The sequence below is a fragment of the Phodopus roborovskii genome, unplaced genomic scaffold (genome assembly GCF_943737965.1).
Source record: "Phodopus roborovskii unplaced genomic scaffold, PHOROB, whole genome shotgun sequence".
NCBI classification, from domain to species: Eukaryota; Metazoa; Chordata; class Mammalia; order Rodentia; family Cricetidae; genus Phodopus; species Phodopus roborovskii.
The window spans coordinates 2501612-2517640 of NW_026126446.1; the positions used below are offsets into that span (position 1 = coordinate 2501612).

Genomic DNA, 16029 nt, shown 5'->3' on the forward strand with positions numbered 1-16029 from the left:
ACACAAAGGTCCATGGTGAAGACAGATGAGGAAAAGGCTGACCTGTGTTAGGATGACTGATTGCTCACAAACAGAGAAGAGACACTCGGTCCTTGTGCGCTGTGGATGGAATAAAACAGCACAGCTGCTGTGGAAAATGGTACAACAGTTCCTTTAATAAAAGAAATAAACATTGAGCCAGGTATGTGGCACACACCTGTAGGTTGAAAGCCACAGCCAGCCTGGGCTACATGAAATCCCATCCTTACAACTCAAATCAGGGGCACAGGAGATGACTTGGTGGCTGAAGCCTTTGCTGTGCAAGCAGGAGGTCCCAAGTGCTGATACCCAGCACCCATGTGAAAAGCTAGGTGTGGTGGTGTGTGCCTGTAACTCCAGAGCTCGGGAACGGCAGGGACAGAAGGGTTCAGGAAGCCTGCTGGCCAGTTAGTCTAACACGAAGCAGAAACAGCGAGCTCCAGATTCAGTCAGAGAAACCTAGAGCCTCCACAGGGGCATGCAGAGTTGGGGCTAGCTGGGCAGAGAAAAGGAACTAGTAAAAGTGGGAGGGGGTACAAGAGAGGGTTAGAGAGATAAATATGGTCAAAATACATCATGTACGTATTTGTATGATGTATGAAATGTCATAGTGAAACCCACTATTATACAGAATTAATATATGCTGATAAAACATCAAAACAGATTATAGGTGTACACCTAAAATCCCAGTATTTAAAAAAGTAAAGGTAGAGGGGCTGGAGGAGACTCAGCAGTTAAGAGCACTTGTTACACTTGCAGAGAACCTGGGTTTGGTCCCTAGACCTCTATGATTTCTCAGATTCTCAAGACAGATGCGAGGCCAGGGAGAGCACCAGAAGAGAGGGAGAAAAAAAATGGTCTCCACCCACCTTCCCAGTGTTAGTTGCTTTGAATGTTGCTATGACAAAATATCTGGCAAGGCAACCTAAGGAAGGGAGGCTTTGTTTGGTTCAGTGTGAGGACAAGGTCCATCATGGTGGAGAAGCCATGGCAACAGGAGAGTGAGGGAGCTGGTCACATGAGGGAGGTGAACGGTGGCACTCAGGTGGCTTTTTCTTTTTTGTGTAGTCTAGGACTCCAGCCCATTGAATGGTACCTCTCACATTTAGGGTGACAGTTCCAAACTCAGTTAACATAATCTAGACAATCTCTCACCAATACACCTAGATGCTTGTCTTTTGTAATCTTGTCAAGCTGACAGTCAATATTAACTGTCACTGCCCCCAAAGGCTGAGAGACCTGTTGGCTTTGGCTGCATGTCCCTATTTAGGAGTGACATGGGACTGGCAGGGTCTAGGAGGTATTTTCCATCCCTAGAGGTCGGGGGCCACGATGAGGGCTGCTTCTTAAAAGCCACCACAAGGATGCTACCAGCTCTTCTCTGGGTGGCTTCACAGAACAGCATGCCTGTGAGGATGCTCCAACCAAATTCAGATTAGCTATGGAGCAAAGACTGAGCCTCCATGTCACTTCTAGGCAAAGTTATATCACTTGCACTCAAGTAATTCCCATCATGACATCCACCGAGGACTGAGGAAGAATTAGGGCTCAAACTAGAACCTCATTACCATGGAGATTCCACGGGGGTGTCAGAGGAGGAAGCCCGGTTCAGACAGGTTATACAACCTGTCCAAGGTCACAGCTCACCAGCAGCAGAACTACCACTTGAACTGTTCCTGCTACACTGGTGTGGTCCCTTGTAACCCTGTGACACACTCAGCTGTGTCGCCTGTGGCAGACTCCTGGGCTGTCACTGGGGTAGACCCTGCTTCCTGTGGAGTTTGCATTTTCCCTATCTCTGGGATGCGCCTTCTAAATTCTTTTTGTAGGCTGCCCCTCTGATGCCCATGAATTTGGGACCAGCCAAAATTATAGCAATCTCAGCTCTGAACTCAGGTTCTGCCCAGGACAGCAGTTTCAGAAAATAAAAAGTGGGTTCTGTGCCTATTGCTGCAAAGCTGGCTTTGACCATAACTCAGGTGACTGACTGATAACTCTCCCCTTGGGGTGGCCTAAAGTGCATGTGCCTGGTAGGGAGGCATGAAGGCCTGACTGCTGGCTGCCATCCTGTGCACAGCAGCTAGTTTCCCAGACACCAACACCTCCCCACAAGCCAATGAAATCTCTCTGTGTCCCTCATATTGATGTTTGATCAAAGAACACAAACCACTTTAAGTAAATGTTATGGTCTTATCGACAGGAAGACAAGAACTGAGAGGGAGTCTGCGGAGGAAGGAGCTTGGCTTTAGACCCCATGCTATGTGGTCTCCTGTCTGTAAGGATCAAGATCCTAAAACAGAAGAGAGATGCTGGCAGGTGGTAGTGACAGTTATTCTTGATCCCAGAAGAACACAGGGTGATAATGCAAACAGAACCATGCAAACAACACCCAGAGAGGCTAAGGTGTCAGGGGGCCCATTTCAATCATTTCCCCCCATTCTTCCCTGTAGGAAATAGCTCACTTTCTGAAGGAGGAAGAAGGCTTTATAGAAGAATTTTGCTGATGCCTGGCTTTCTTCCGGCTACAGAACCCCTTTCCCCACCAGCTAGAGGGCTAGTGGTCCTGTCAATCAAGGTTCAAGATATCCTGCCAGCCAAAAAGATGGTCCCTACCCTGAAATAGAAGACTGGAAGGGAAGGATATGGTGTAATTGTGGTGGGCATCCTTCTGCAGATGCACCCTGAGTTTCTCGGCTCCGGTTCTTGGATTGCTCACACCCTTCAAGTACATTCTCAAATTCCAGAGTCAATCAAGTTGGTTTCTGCTATTTACAGCCCAAGACCCCCCACTGTCTAAGACTCTTCTAGAATCATGATGCAGACTGTGCATAGTCAGTGCCTGGATCTGGACCCTGAAGAATTCAATGCATATAAAGTTCACGTGTAAAGACATATCCCAACTTTCTTCCCCTGTCCTGGGTGCTAAAGCAGGGGCCTACTGTGGCCTAGATTCAACTACTAGAAGTGACTACCCCTAGGAGCCAGTGGATGGCGGGGATCCACATGCCTGAATAAGCCCTAGTGCAGAGCTGTATACCAGCCCTGAAGGTCCCCTCTATCTTGCTGTGAGAGAAAGATTCATAGTAAGCCACAGTATTTGTACTACTTTGTGGCAGCAGCTAATCCTAGAAGGCAACACATAGCTTAGAGGTCACAAGCAGAAGCCAGGAAGACCAAACCTGAGGAAATAAAAAATAACAAAGCCTGGGTCCCTCCTTCTATCCTTGAGGGAGCTCTCGAGTATACAAGAAGCTTGGAAACCCAAGGCCCCTCCAAGTCTACCCACTTAGACAGATCTCACCTTTTTCTCGTCTCCACTCTGCAGGAGGTGTAGGGCACTCCTCCGGTCACTCTCATGCTGTCTCAGGGTGCTGCCATGGGGCTGGGTCAGGCTGGAGGGAGGGGATGTGCTGCGACCCTGTGGGTCCACCCAGGTGTAGATGTGGTTGGTGACATAGCCTCCGGGGATACGCCCAGCTGAGTACACAGACAGCACAAGCTTCTTGGAGCCCTTGAGAGCCTGAAGAGAGAGCGACACAAATTTAGAAGGAAGGGGGCACTCCCACTTGGCCATTAATTCACCTCCTATTAAGAGTCCACACATGGAGGAGGAGCCCCCGCCACCCGCCCCCCAAACCCTTAGTGTTGGCATGTAAAAAAACGGAGCATCTATCCCACACTATTTCAAGTGGTCCAAACCCCACCCGCCCCCAAACCCTTAGTGTTGGCATGTAAAAAAACGGAGCATCTATCCCACACTATTTCAAGTGGTCCAAACCCCACCCGCCCCCAAACCCTTAGTGTTGGCATGTAAAAAAAACGGAGCATCTATCCCACACTATTTCAAGTGGTCCAAACCCCACCCGCCCCCAAACCCTTAGTGTTGGCATGTAAAAAAATGGAACATCTATCCCACACTATTTCAAGTGGTCCAAATACAAAGTCATCTCCCAAGATATCTGTGCAGAGGACAGTGAACTGAGCAGGCCTGAGGCTGCTGTCCCTGCAACGCCTGCATGCAGGACTGGCCCGGCACTGGTGTTGGAGACCTTGGCTTTGGAATGTAGCTCTAGGGTCTCCCTGTTGGACACCGCCTGTGCACAGTGTGGTTATGCTAAGCACCTGCTCACCTTCTGCAGTCTGGAATGTGGGTACCTCAGAGTTCCTATGTGACTGGACCCCAATAAACCAGATAGTATCACATATGTATCACAATTTGATGTGTATGTAGGTGACTCTTTGGGTGCCTCCTCTGGATTTCATTACTGTCACTCTAAATCAGAGTCATGGAGTTTAAGGACAGTCAGCCCTCTCTACACATAGTTTCACACCCACAGATTCACTCAGCCTCAGAACAAAAGTGTTTTTACTTTTGTTTTGTTTTAATGCACCCAGGGGCCTGGGGGACAGGTGGCTCAGTGGTTAAAAACATTTGTCATGCACATGACATTAGATCCCAAGGACCCTCAAGTCAGGCTGACAGAGCAACCTCTTATGATCCCAGCAGTTGGGAAGCAGGGACAGGATCCCCAGGGCAAGTTGGCTAACTAAACTTGCTGACTCACAAACTCTAGAAAGAACTGAGAGACCCTGTCTCAATAAATAAAGTGGAGGGTCATCGAAAAAGACATCAAATACCAAATTTGGGCTTCCATGTGCATGTGTATATATGTACACACACACACACACACACACTTGAGGATTTATTTTTAAGTCTGAACCCGTCCTGAACATATACAGACTGTTCCCCATTAGCATTCCCTAAATAGTACATTGCAGCAGCTACTTGCATAGCACTTACATTACATTAGGTATAGTCCTCTGGAGATGATTTAAAGTCTACAATGGGTATACTATACCATTTTAAGTTCTTTTTACATGTATTTATTTGTATTTATGTGTATACACACATGTACCATGGCACATGTGTGGAAGCCAGAGAACAACTTGTGGGAGTTGGCTTTCTATGTCCACCAGGTGGGTCCTGGGGATCAGGCTCTGGTCCCCAGATTTAGAGCTCCTTCATCCACTGAGACATCTCACTAGCCATTTTACAAAAGGGTCTTGAGCGTCAACACATGCTGCTGCCAAGTTGCTACAGATTCTAAGGGACAGGAATATAGGCTGAATATGTGTGAAACTGTCTAGCCTAATAGTGGTCTCAGGACCCCAATAAAATATTAGATAAGAGTCAAAAACAGACACATCTGTAACAGTACAGTAGCTTAGCACCAAGCAGGAGCCTGTATGTGGCAAGGATTCCGACCTACACCTGGCATGTACAATCTCAAGGAATCCCTATGAACTCCTATCACGGATAAAGGACCCCCCTCCCCCACACACACACAAAAGAAGAGCCAAAACCATAGACTGAGCTCAGAGTTGCAGGAAGCCAGCCATTTGCAGATTGCATAAGAGAAACAGCTGCCCCCACTGCAGACACCAGGTGGTTGTAAATGAGACAACAGATTCTGCAGTTTCAATAACAGCTTGTTTAAGGAAAAAGGCTGACTTCCCCTTTCTGCCCCTAATGAAACTCCCCAACCCCCTTTCCTATTCCTTAACTACAAAATCCTCAGCTTGAAGTGTGTAAACTGTGTCGTGTCGAGGTGCCTAAACTCTTGTCCTTCATTTCTTCCTACAAACAATTCTTACAATTATGGGTGAAGAGGGATCTGCTGCTTCTGTGAGGAAGGGTACGGACTCAGTGTTTTGCATACACAGTAAGGGGTTCCTTTCACACAGCTACTAATTTCAAGTGTAGATACCATCTTTGCTGTACAGTTTTCCAGTATAAGGATGGAGAAACACAAGGAGTAAGGAATAAGTCAAAGTCTTTGAGCTGGAGTAGAAGCTGAGGTCAGTCATATTGCTTTCCCACAATGTACCTGTAATGGAGATGAAGGCATAGATTCTGGGAGACAGTCACTTTGTATTGGATTAACAGCAAATACACCTCATGTTAGGAGTTCCAATTTGTAACTTCCCTCAGATTTAGACACTGTTATAGTGAATGTGAGGATGGGGCCTTTAGGGGGAACGAGGCCATGGGGATGGGGTTTTCATGATTAAATCAATGGCTCTACACCAAGGGTGGGTAACCATACCAGAGCTTGCTTGCTTCCTTTCCTCTATACAGGACACAGGAAGAAACGTGGCCCTTTGCAAGTCTGGCAGGTCACCTGATCATACCCACATGCTGTGTCAGGCTCCAGCCTCAGGAAATGTAAGCCACCCACTATGTGATGGTCCTACTAAGGCAGCTCCAGCTGACAATGCACCCTACAGTTGGGGCTGGTCTGACTCTGTGAAGGTTTCTTCAGGTCCTGGACTTGTATGCTTGCAGGAAGAGTACACCGACAGAGGCTTTGCAATGTCACGGACATGACGTATTCTCATGCTAAGTGGGGTTGACAGGCTACAAATCATGGCTTCTAGCACAATCTCAGTTATGTTGGGTGAAAAATCATGCAAGAAAACAAAACATTAGAGTGCATCAATGCCCAGCAGCACCTCCCTCTGGGTAGGATTGTCCATGGCTGATATTTTGCCTTTCTTTTTTTCTTTTTTGCAGTGTTTTTCAAATGTTCTATGATGAAAGCACATAGCTTTCAATATAAGAAAATAAGAACACCTAAATTGTGGGAACTAAACTGTTAGCCCAATCTGCTTCTCTGAGCTCTATGAACTCCACAATTCTCAAGGAACAATTGGGATGAGGGATGAGGTTTCCTTCAGACAGCTTGGGGCCCTGGCTCTCCCAGGGAGCAGGGTCTAGCTCTCCCCCTCCACAGGCAAATGCCAGGCCCTGGTGGAGGGGTAGTGAGTATGGCAGCTCTCCAAAACTCTTCTTAGAAAGATTCATGAGATGATGAGCAGGGAAAGATTTACAGTGTTCTTGAGTATTCCCCACGGCTCCCCTGATGGAATGGTGGGGAAAATCAAACCTTTGTTAAGTTGAAGGTGCAGGATGGAAGGGTGTGTTTCTGCTCCAGCAAAACAGAAAGTGAGTGTCCAGGTGAGGGTCCAGGTGAGATCAGCAGAAGCAGAGGTTGCCTACATCCTCTGTGCCTTCATCTTCCTGAACCCTCTTCCCTGCCTGCTGCTTCCTGTTCCAAAAGGGTAAAGCTTCCCTGTCCAGTGCTGTTCTGACTAGCAGGAGTCCTCCATCCCATCCTAGGCATATGATGAAATTGAGCCTGGACAATCACCCTGTAAGCCCCAACCAAGAACCTACTGTGTACCAGGCCTGTCAAGGGACAAAGTACTACCTTGTGCACAGTAGGCGCTTATGATACTTATGTTTTAAAAGACAAAGTATTGCCAAGTGCACAGTAGGGTCTCACAACACTTGGGTCAGATAAGTGACAGGCTGTGCCTGGGGAGACAAAGCAGCTTCTGGTACACAATAGGCCCTCAAAGCAGTTATAGCCTGGTAAAATAAGGTATGAGTGCTCACACAATGGGCCCTCACGATGTTTGTCCTTGCTGAGGGGCAAGACATCATCAGGTAGTATGTTAGGCCTCAATGACATCTGCAGTCTGCTGATAGACAAGACATCACTCGGCATAGAGTAGGACTTCATGACACCTGCACCTAATGAGAATGAGGTAAGACACTGTCTCTGATATAAAATATGTCCCCACAATACCTGCAGACTAATGAGAGACATAGCTTGGGTTATCACACAGTAGGTCCTGAAAAATGACTGACTGGCCTGACTGGATGATTACATAAGAAGCACCCCACAAGAAATCACAACCACCAGAGGTATCATCATGCAGCCAGGCTAGCAACAAGGGTCAAGTTGCACTTGCCTACTGAGAGGCACTGGGCTGGTGGTTTGCCCTCTCAAAGCAATATGTGTGAATGGGGAGAGAGACACACCTTGATGGGGTGGTATGGGACAAGTGGGACTATGGATATGAAATCTGGGCGTCTGTACCCAGTAGGTGTTCAGCAGACATCAGAGCCCCTTCCCACCTCCTGTGGGACTCTCCACGGAGAGGAATCCACAGGAAAGCATTGTCTGAGAAGTCAGAAGGGAAAGCGAGGGAAGAAGAGAATTGCTGCAGTGAGCATCAGCATCATTTGTATTCTTTCTCACAGGCAACTGGTCGACTCCACTTGGTCAGTTCTATAAATAGGCGGGCAGCAACCTTGAGAAAGAGGGAGGTTAATGCCTTTGACGAGAACACCATTGCTGGTGCTGCTGAGGTTCGGCCTTGAGTGCCCACACTAGTGTCCCCATGCTACCTGCCCTAATGTTTTATAGAAGGGCTGCCTAAAAACCTGAGATGGGAAGGGACAGCGGGCGAGGGTAAAAGACACTGCTCAGGACATGGAGTCCCAGCTCTAGTAAACTCCAGATTCCTCAGTGCAAGGCTGTAGGGCTGCCAGCCACATCCCTCCGACCATTCTGCAGCCAGATGCTGACTCTTCTTTCAGGACAAATGTGGCTTTCAGGGATTGTGGAGGGCAAGAACATCTGTGGCTCTCTGTATTTTTCTGGAAAAACAGAAATAAACAAGATTCCTTGGCACTTCCAGCTGCCAAGCATGATTGAAACGCAGCCTTGGCCCACTGGAATTAGAAGGAGCATGCCTACCACACCACCCTCTTTAATTAACTAGAGGTGCATGTCTTACTGGAAGATGTTACAGCCAGTTGCTACCTCCCAGTCTCCACCATGGCTCATCTCAGAGGGGTCATTAAACAGAGGAGTGCATTCTGAAGGACAGCTGGGACATCCACTATTCTGGCCTTCCACACTGACTCAAGGCTGCTGCTACCTTGACTCCTGGTGGTTCTGGCTATCTGGGGACAGCAAGGACCCACTCACAGGAATGCCAGGCCAGGCAGAGTGTACCTGGTAGCCTGCAGCCTCAGGCATCAGGGAAAACTGCAAAGACCTCAGGCTGGTGAGACAGAGAACCAGGCCCGACTCTGCCATGTGCATTCCGGTTAGGGAATCTGAGGTTTCTCCCTGCCCTTGCTGGGCCTCCATTTTGCCATTTGGCAATAAGCAGGTTGGACTGGTAAGGTACTGTCCAAAAGGAACTTTGATTTGGGGCCATAGAGTGAGTGGTCATCCATGACAACAGAGAGGTCAGGGCCTTGGGGACATGTAGAGACAGACTACAGGATATCCAGTTTCCTCAACTCTGGGGGTGAACATAACTGCTAGCTGCTGTTCTTACCATGTCACTGGCCCTTACCCTTGAACCTGGTGAACTTGGGACATTGAGGTATCCCTACCAGCTGGGGGCAAGAGGGGTTCAGAAAACACACACACACACACACACACACACACACACACACACACACACACACACACACACACACCAGGGCATATGGAGGAAGCACCACAGGCATGCCAGAAGCAGGCCCCAAATTGAGTTTATCAGACATCTGAAGGCTAGGGAATGACTGCTCTAATGGAGAGGTAAAAAGCGCAAACACTTTCTCAAAAGGGGCAGGTATGAGCTGTGTGTGTGCTGACATCAACACTCTTCCCCTACAACAGTGCAACAGTGACCCTGGGACCAGACTGTCTGCATCAATCAACTACCCACCAGCTGTCTGCATCATGTGAGTCACCACGCTTCTCTGTCCATCTGTTTCTGTGGTGCAAGCTGAAGATCATCAATCCCACTCCCTCTGTGGGTGGAGGAGCCCACTGCAAAGGCAGTTGTCAGAGTGCTAGGTTCTCACCGTTGCCATCACCCACTACTGGAAAAACCAGACCCAGGGGTTTGCCCTGTGCTTGTCCAGTGCAAATCAGTGTGGTCCCAACCTGAGTAGCAGATGATGTGGTGCTATCCATCACCAGACTGCCATTCAGGCCCATGTCAAGATAATGGGAATATGGATTATGCCTGCGTGTCACCACACATGGTGCTTCCAGGAGACCAATCGCCTTTCTTAGTTCTTTGGAGCCGACTCATGCCCCTCCACAGCAGAGGAGAACAACACAAGTCCCTGTAGAGGACAGAGGAACAGCCTGGAATGGCCACAGTACAGGACTAAAGGGGCATGCCAACACAGGGATAGATTGTGCTCAAATACATGCATGGACACAGACATAAAGAGGGCCACAGGAGTATAAGGCTACCAGGTGGCAATTAATGAAAAAAAAGTTTTCCCACACCCAAGGTAGGATGAGGTGTTTCAGGACTCAGACCTCAAGGAGCAGACTCTTCCCTGTGAGAGCGGACTCTAACTTTGAGGAAGACCTCCTCTAAGACCCATGTTAGTGGTCTGGAAAGGAGGGGAGGATGAAGCACGCCCACTCTTCCTAACCCCACCTCAGCCAGGGTTCAGAAACACTGGAAAAGGTTCCTAGTTTCCTAGCTCTGCTGACAATTTGCTTTGTGATGCTAAGCAAACCACCTAGCCTCCCTGTGCCTGTTTCTGCAAGAAGGAATTGTTGAAAAGATTAGTATGACAATGTACACTGTCTAGACATTAGGGGTTAGTAAAATAACATACTTACTCTGCCTCGACAGTAGGAGTTAGTATGATAATTTACACTGCCTAAACAGTAGGGGTTGGTTTGACAATGTAGACTGCCTAAACAGTTGGGGTTAGTATGATGATGTAAAGTACCTAGACAGTAGCTGGCATGTAGTAGGTCCTACTTCTCCACCTCACTATTTCCAAGTCCCATCAGTTCTGGAAGTCTTCCTAGACTGTGACGGACTCTCTTCCAAGGGCATCCAGCATGCTTCTGTGTTTCTGTTGCAGCTCACTCTAGGTTCTAAGTCAAGTTCACCCAGCTTTTAAGGAAAATACCTGAAGGCGCATTTTCATGTTCTGTTTTCTCTATTATCTTGCCTTGCTTATCTTCAATATCTATATAAAAGCCAAGAGCATGTATGCAGTTTCAGCACTGGGCAGGGTGGAGGGTAGGTAGTCAGGGAGCCGAGACAGGAAGATGGAGGAAGGGCTCGCTGAATCAAAGAGTGCCAAGTGCAGTAAGAGACACTGTCTCAAAAAATAAGGTAGAGATTGAGGGAGACACCCAAAAGATGCTAACCTCTGACCTCTACATGTATACACATGGGCGAGTATACCTACAACACACATGTCCATCCACCCATCATCCACCCACCCATCCATTCATCCGCCTGTCTATTCATTCATTCTTCTATCCACCCATCTATCCAGCCTTCCATCCACCCATTCTTTTGTCCACCCATTTACCAGCTATCTATCTATCCACTCATCTATCATGATATTTAAAGAGCTTTCTATAGTGACAGCTCTCAGGAACCTGTTCAAATTAGGACATGACAGAGAAATATATCACACTTGAAGTCACAGACTGAGGTCACCAGCCTATAGATCTCCATACAGTGAAAGCACAGAACACTTGGACTCATGTGAAGCATGACCACACCAACAGAAAGAGCAGCAAGAGCCACGCCTTCAGAGACTCCTTAGGAATCTGTCCTAGCTTTGCTACTTGTAGCCTGTGGCAAGTCACCCATCTATACCCAGCTTCCTGGGCCTCATGCTGAGGCCTCATGCTGAACAACAGTGGTACCATGTCTCAGACGGTTCAATGAGCCAATATCTATTTAGGTGGGTGGCTCAGTAGATAAAGTGCTTGTTATACAAGCATAAGGACATGAGTGTGGCTCTCTGGCACCTATATAAAAGCCAGGAGTATGTCTGTAGTCCCAGCACTTGGCAGTGTAGAGGGTAGGTAGTTGGGGAGCAGAGACAGGTAGATGGAGAAAGGGCTTGCTGAATAAAAAGCTCCAAGCAAAGTGAGAGACACTGTCTCAAAATGTAAGGTGCTGACCTCTGTATGTACACATATGGGTGAATATGCCTGCAACACACATGTAAACCACACATATATATTATAATAAAATAAAACTAAGTACATGTGCCTCGAACATATGTTAGGAGTTCAAAGGGTCAGGCATTATTCTAACAAGGGACCTAGAATTCCACTTTGTTATCTGTCGTTTTGCCTCAGTCTGGCATCTTGCAAAACCATCTATGGATATCTACAAAGCTGTCCTCTGGGGCTTAGGAGATGGCTCAGGGGCAGAGCATTTGTCTATCATGCTGTGCAGGCCCGACTTCAACCTACAGCACTGAAAAACAAACAAACAAACAATATTAAAACTGTCTTCTTTACATGCAAATGGACTCATAATGGTATTTTTTGATTCATCCATCCATCCATTCTTTATTGCTTTTGGTGTTTTGAGATAGGGTCTCATGAAACCCAAGCTGGCCTCAAACTCCTGATCCTCCTGCCTCTACCTCCCAGGGGCTGTGATTACAGGTATGCCCAATCATGCCCTGCTCCTCTTCTTTTAGATGAAAATTATTTGGGGGTATTTCATGACTAGTTCAGTGAAGCCCATGTGTTTCCACACTGCATGGAGTTCTTACCCCTCTGACACTGGAAATGTGGGCTTTCACTCACTTCTTTCCAGGAGAGACATTTGTGATTAGCATCCTCTTAGGTACAGGTTTGAGCACACATGCATCTAATTTTCTAGATTGGGCATATTCATTTATGAACAATTACAGTTTCTGTGAAGATGTCCCCAGGACCTGCTGCTTCTCTGACTGCTGTAATTGCTACGACCACCTGCAGGGGGCAGCAATAACAAAATCACAATGACAGCCATAGTCTTCCAGAGCACAAATGAGGAGGAAAGATGTGCCTTATGCAAGGTCACAAAGAAAGTTAAGAGGCTGGGCTTGGATATGAATCTAGGGTGAACCCACCACCTCACTGGGGGTTCAGGTACCACAAGCCCAGCAAAACCAACTCTACACTTTATCCCAAATAGAGGAGTTTTAAAAGGGGGACATGGGACTTCCAAGCTGCAAGCTGGCAGTAGTCCTCAGACTTCTGAGCTCCAAGCAGGTGCTAGGATGGCCACATGGTCTGAAAAGGCCTCCCTTTTCTGCCTGCTTTGGGACAGAGTAGCATTGGCAGTGTGGCCTCTGCCCCAGCAGCATATTTCAATGCTGTAAGTAATAAACACTGAAATGAGAGTTATTTCTTTAGTGTTAATGACCTCTAACCACAGGGCCTCCAAAACCCTCGTTCAGTGCCCAGACCAGCACTACAGAGTGACCAGACTCCCTTTAGATTGAAAATGGCCCCTGCACCTTCCCTGGGCCCTCTAAGGAACCAAGCAAGCTTTCTTTTCCGGCATTGTGCCTCAGGCCCGCGCCAGCCCCGCCCCCTGGCAGCTGCATCCCCTGCTGGCCACCTGAGCTTTCTAGCAGTATCAGGTGCTGCAGGCTCCTTTCCATCTCAGGCCTCTGCACGTGGGGCTCCTGTGCCTGCAGGCTCACCTCTCTACATTCCTACCACAGGCGATCATGCTATCTACGTTGTCCCCAATACACTGAAAGGCAGAAAATTCTTCTGGCTTGACATCGGGTGTATCCAGGGGTAGAAAACATAGAAGGGGGCAAGGGATTCCACATAAAGCAGCAGGCAGTGACACATGCAAGAAAGCCTTCCTCTTAGGGTTGGCCACTGGCAGGGATGTTGATGTTACATATCAGAAGGGTTCATGACTTGTCTAGTAAACTGAAAACAATTCATTTCCTATTTCACTTAAAAAAAAAAAAAAAAGCTAAACAGCTCAGCTGAAGTTTAAATCATAGTCTTCCTGCATCCACCCCTTGACCTTAAGTGCTAAGATTATAGGCACTCAGATACTGATTCCTATTTTTGTTTTGATTCTAGAAACCTCAGAATTCAATTTAAAGGTGAAACACACACACACACACACATACACACACACACACACACACACACATCCTAAGATCATTTTTGTTCGTTTGTTTGTTTTGTGTATGTGGCTTAAGTGTGTATAATACATGCGTGTTTAATGAGCACACTGGTACCCACATGTCCCTTGTTCACGTGAAGATTAAAGGACAACCTTAGATGTTAGTCCTCAATTTTCACCTTCTTTAAGATGATTAAAGGACAACCTTAGATCTTAGTCCTCAATTTCCACTTTCTTTAAGATGGGGGGTCTCTCTTGAGACTAAAGAAATGATGGCTCAGTGGTTATGAGCACTGGCTGCTCTTGCAGAGGACCCAGGTTTGGTTCCCAACACCCACATGGTGATTCACAATTGCCTATAATTCCATAATTCCAGCGCTAGGGGATCCCTTTTCTGGCTTATTTGGGCATTACATGTATATGGTGCACAACAGGCAATGTCCTCTTCTGACCTCGAAGCACATCATGCACATGTATACAAGTATTCAAAGCACTCATATACATGAAAAATAAATCTTTTCAAAACAAACAGATAAAAACATCTCTCTCTTCTTTTTTTCTCTCTCTCCTTCTCTCTACCCCATCGTTCTCAGCCTCATACACCAGACTAGGTAGGTTCTGGGGATTCTCATAGGGCTGTTGTGATCATAACTGTCCTTTCATGTGGGTTCTGGGGATTAAGCTTGGGTCTTCACAGCAGTATGGCAAGAACTTTACCCACCAGCACTGTTCTCAACCCTTTAATTATTAGAGTCTATCTCTGATCCCTCTGCCTTTTTTTTTTTTTTTAAGATGGGGTCTCTCCCTGCATAGCCCTGGCTATCCTATGTAATCCTTGCTATGTAGACCACGATGGCCTCAAACTCAGAGAGGTCCACCTGCCTCTGTCTCCTGAATGATGGGGTTAAAGGTGTGTGCTACTGTGCCCAGCTCTCTCTGTCTTTTTAATGATGCACTTTTAAAGCTTAAATCGCTGATCACTTTTTACCTAAGTGGGAATATTAACTAAGATGTCTAAAAATAAATGAGTTAACCAGGTAGAGTATGGAGAGGGTGTTAAATGCCACCACTGTGGTGGGTGCTCACTGACACAGATGCTGGGTGGATGAACATGTGACCCTTTTTAGTCTAGGACTAAAAAGCTCTGTGCGGTCAGAGACAGCAATCCTCCTTCCTCTCCCTAGCTTGGCCTAAGAATACACACAAGTTATATACATCCCCTTACACAAACAAAAGTCGCACACTGTTATTTCTGTATTGTCTTGGGATGATGGCATACTTGTTCCGTGGTCTGATAAGAACATGCTATCAGCCGACTGCAGCTTGACTCCAGCATCACTGACATCTGCATGCCAAATTGGGAACATGATGTGGTCCATCTGCTCCAGATCTGCATGTTGCTAACACGGAGAAAACACCCTCTTGGGGCGTCTGTGGGAGTCCTTCAGGGCCTGTTCCTGCATCACAGCTGAGTGAAAGAACCCTGAAAGAACTTGATGTACATAGGAAGGAGAACTTCAAGGAGGCAGGGGACCCCATGCACAGGAAGTGGGCTCTTGGGCACAGGAAGTGTGACAGTGCCAGAATGCTGAAAGGAAGGCCAGGAGGTGGCGCACAAGTGGGAAATGATGGGTTTCTTTAACATTGAGAAATTTGTCTTTCAAGGGGCTCCTGAGGTCCTGCCCCGCCCCTCCCTGAGGAGCCACAGGTATGTTTGCTATGGAAGGGAACATACACCTTTATAGGAGGAGCCATTGGTAAGTTGCCCATGCTCTTGTAATAACCCCCAACTGTGCTCCTGTCATCAACACTACTGAACTCACTGAGACACACACACACACACACACACACACACACACACATACACACACACACCTACCATGAAAGCATAACTGCTAATTGGAGGTGAAAGGGAATGAAAAGGGGGTGATGATCAAAATGCACTGCAGTCCTGTAGAATGAAACCCATCACTGTGTGTAATATATGCTAACAAAAATAGAAAAGACACTTGCCTGTCATTATAGCCTCCCTGAGGGCTCATTCCCTCCCTCTTTGCTTTGAGTCTTTTACCTCCTCCAAAGTCTCTGTGGGAGAAAAGAAACCTTCACTCCTGCCCTGGGAACATCTGGGGCTGGGACAGAGATCTGACATCTAAAAGCCCCTGCTCTTTACTCTCATTGCTCCTAATAACTTTACTGGGTCGTAGCTTGCCATTCAAAAAGAATTTT

General features: G+C 47.2%; 1 protein-coding gene across 1 annotated transcript in view; it reads right to left on the bottom strand.

The window, feature by feature from the left end:
- The window catches only part of LOC127224777 (whirlin-like), an 83701-nt gene that overhangs the window by 54667 nt on the left and 13005 nt on the right, over positions 1–16029 (bottom strand). The window contains 2 exon segments of the mRNA XM_051187960.1: positions 2119–2120; positions 3311–3538. Coding sequence (XP_051043917.1) covers positions 2119–2120; positions 3311–3538 — 230 coding nt within the window.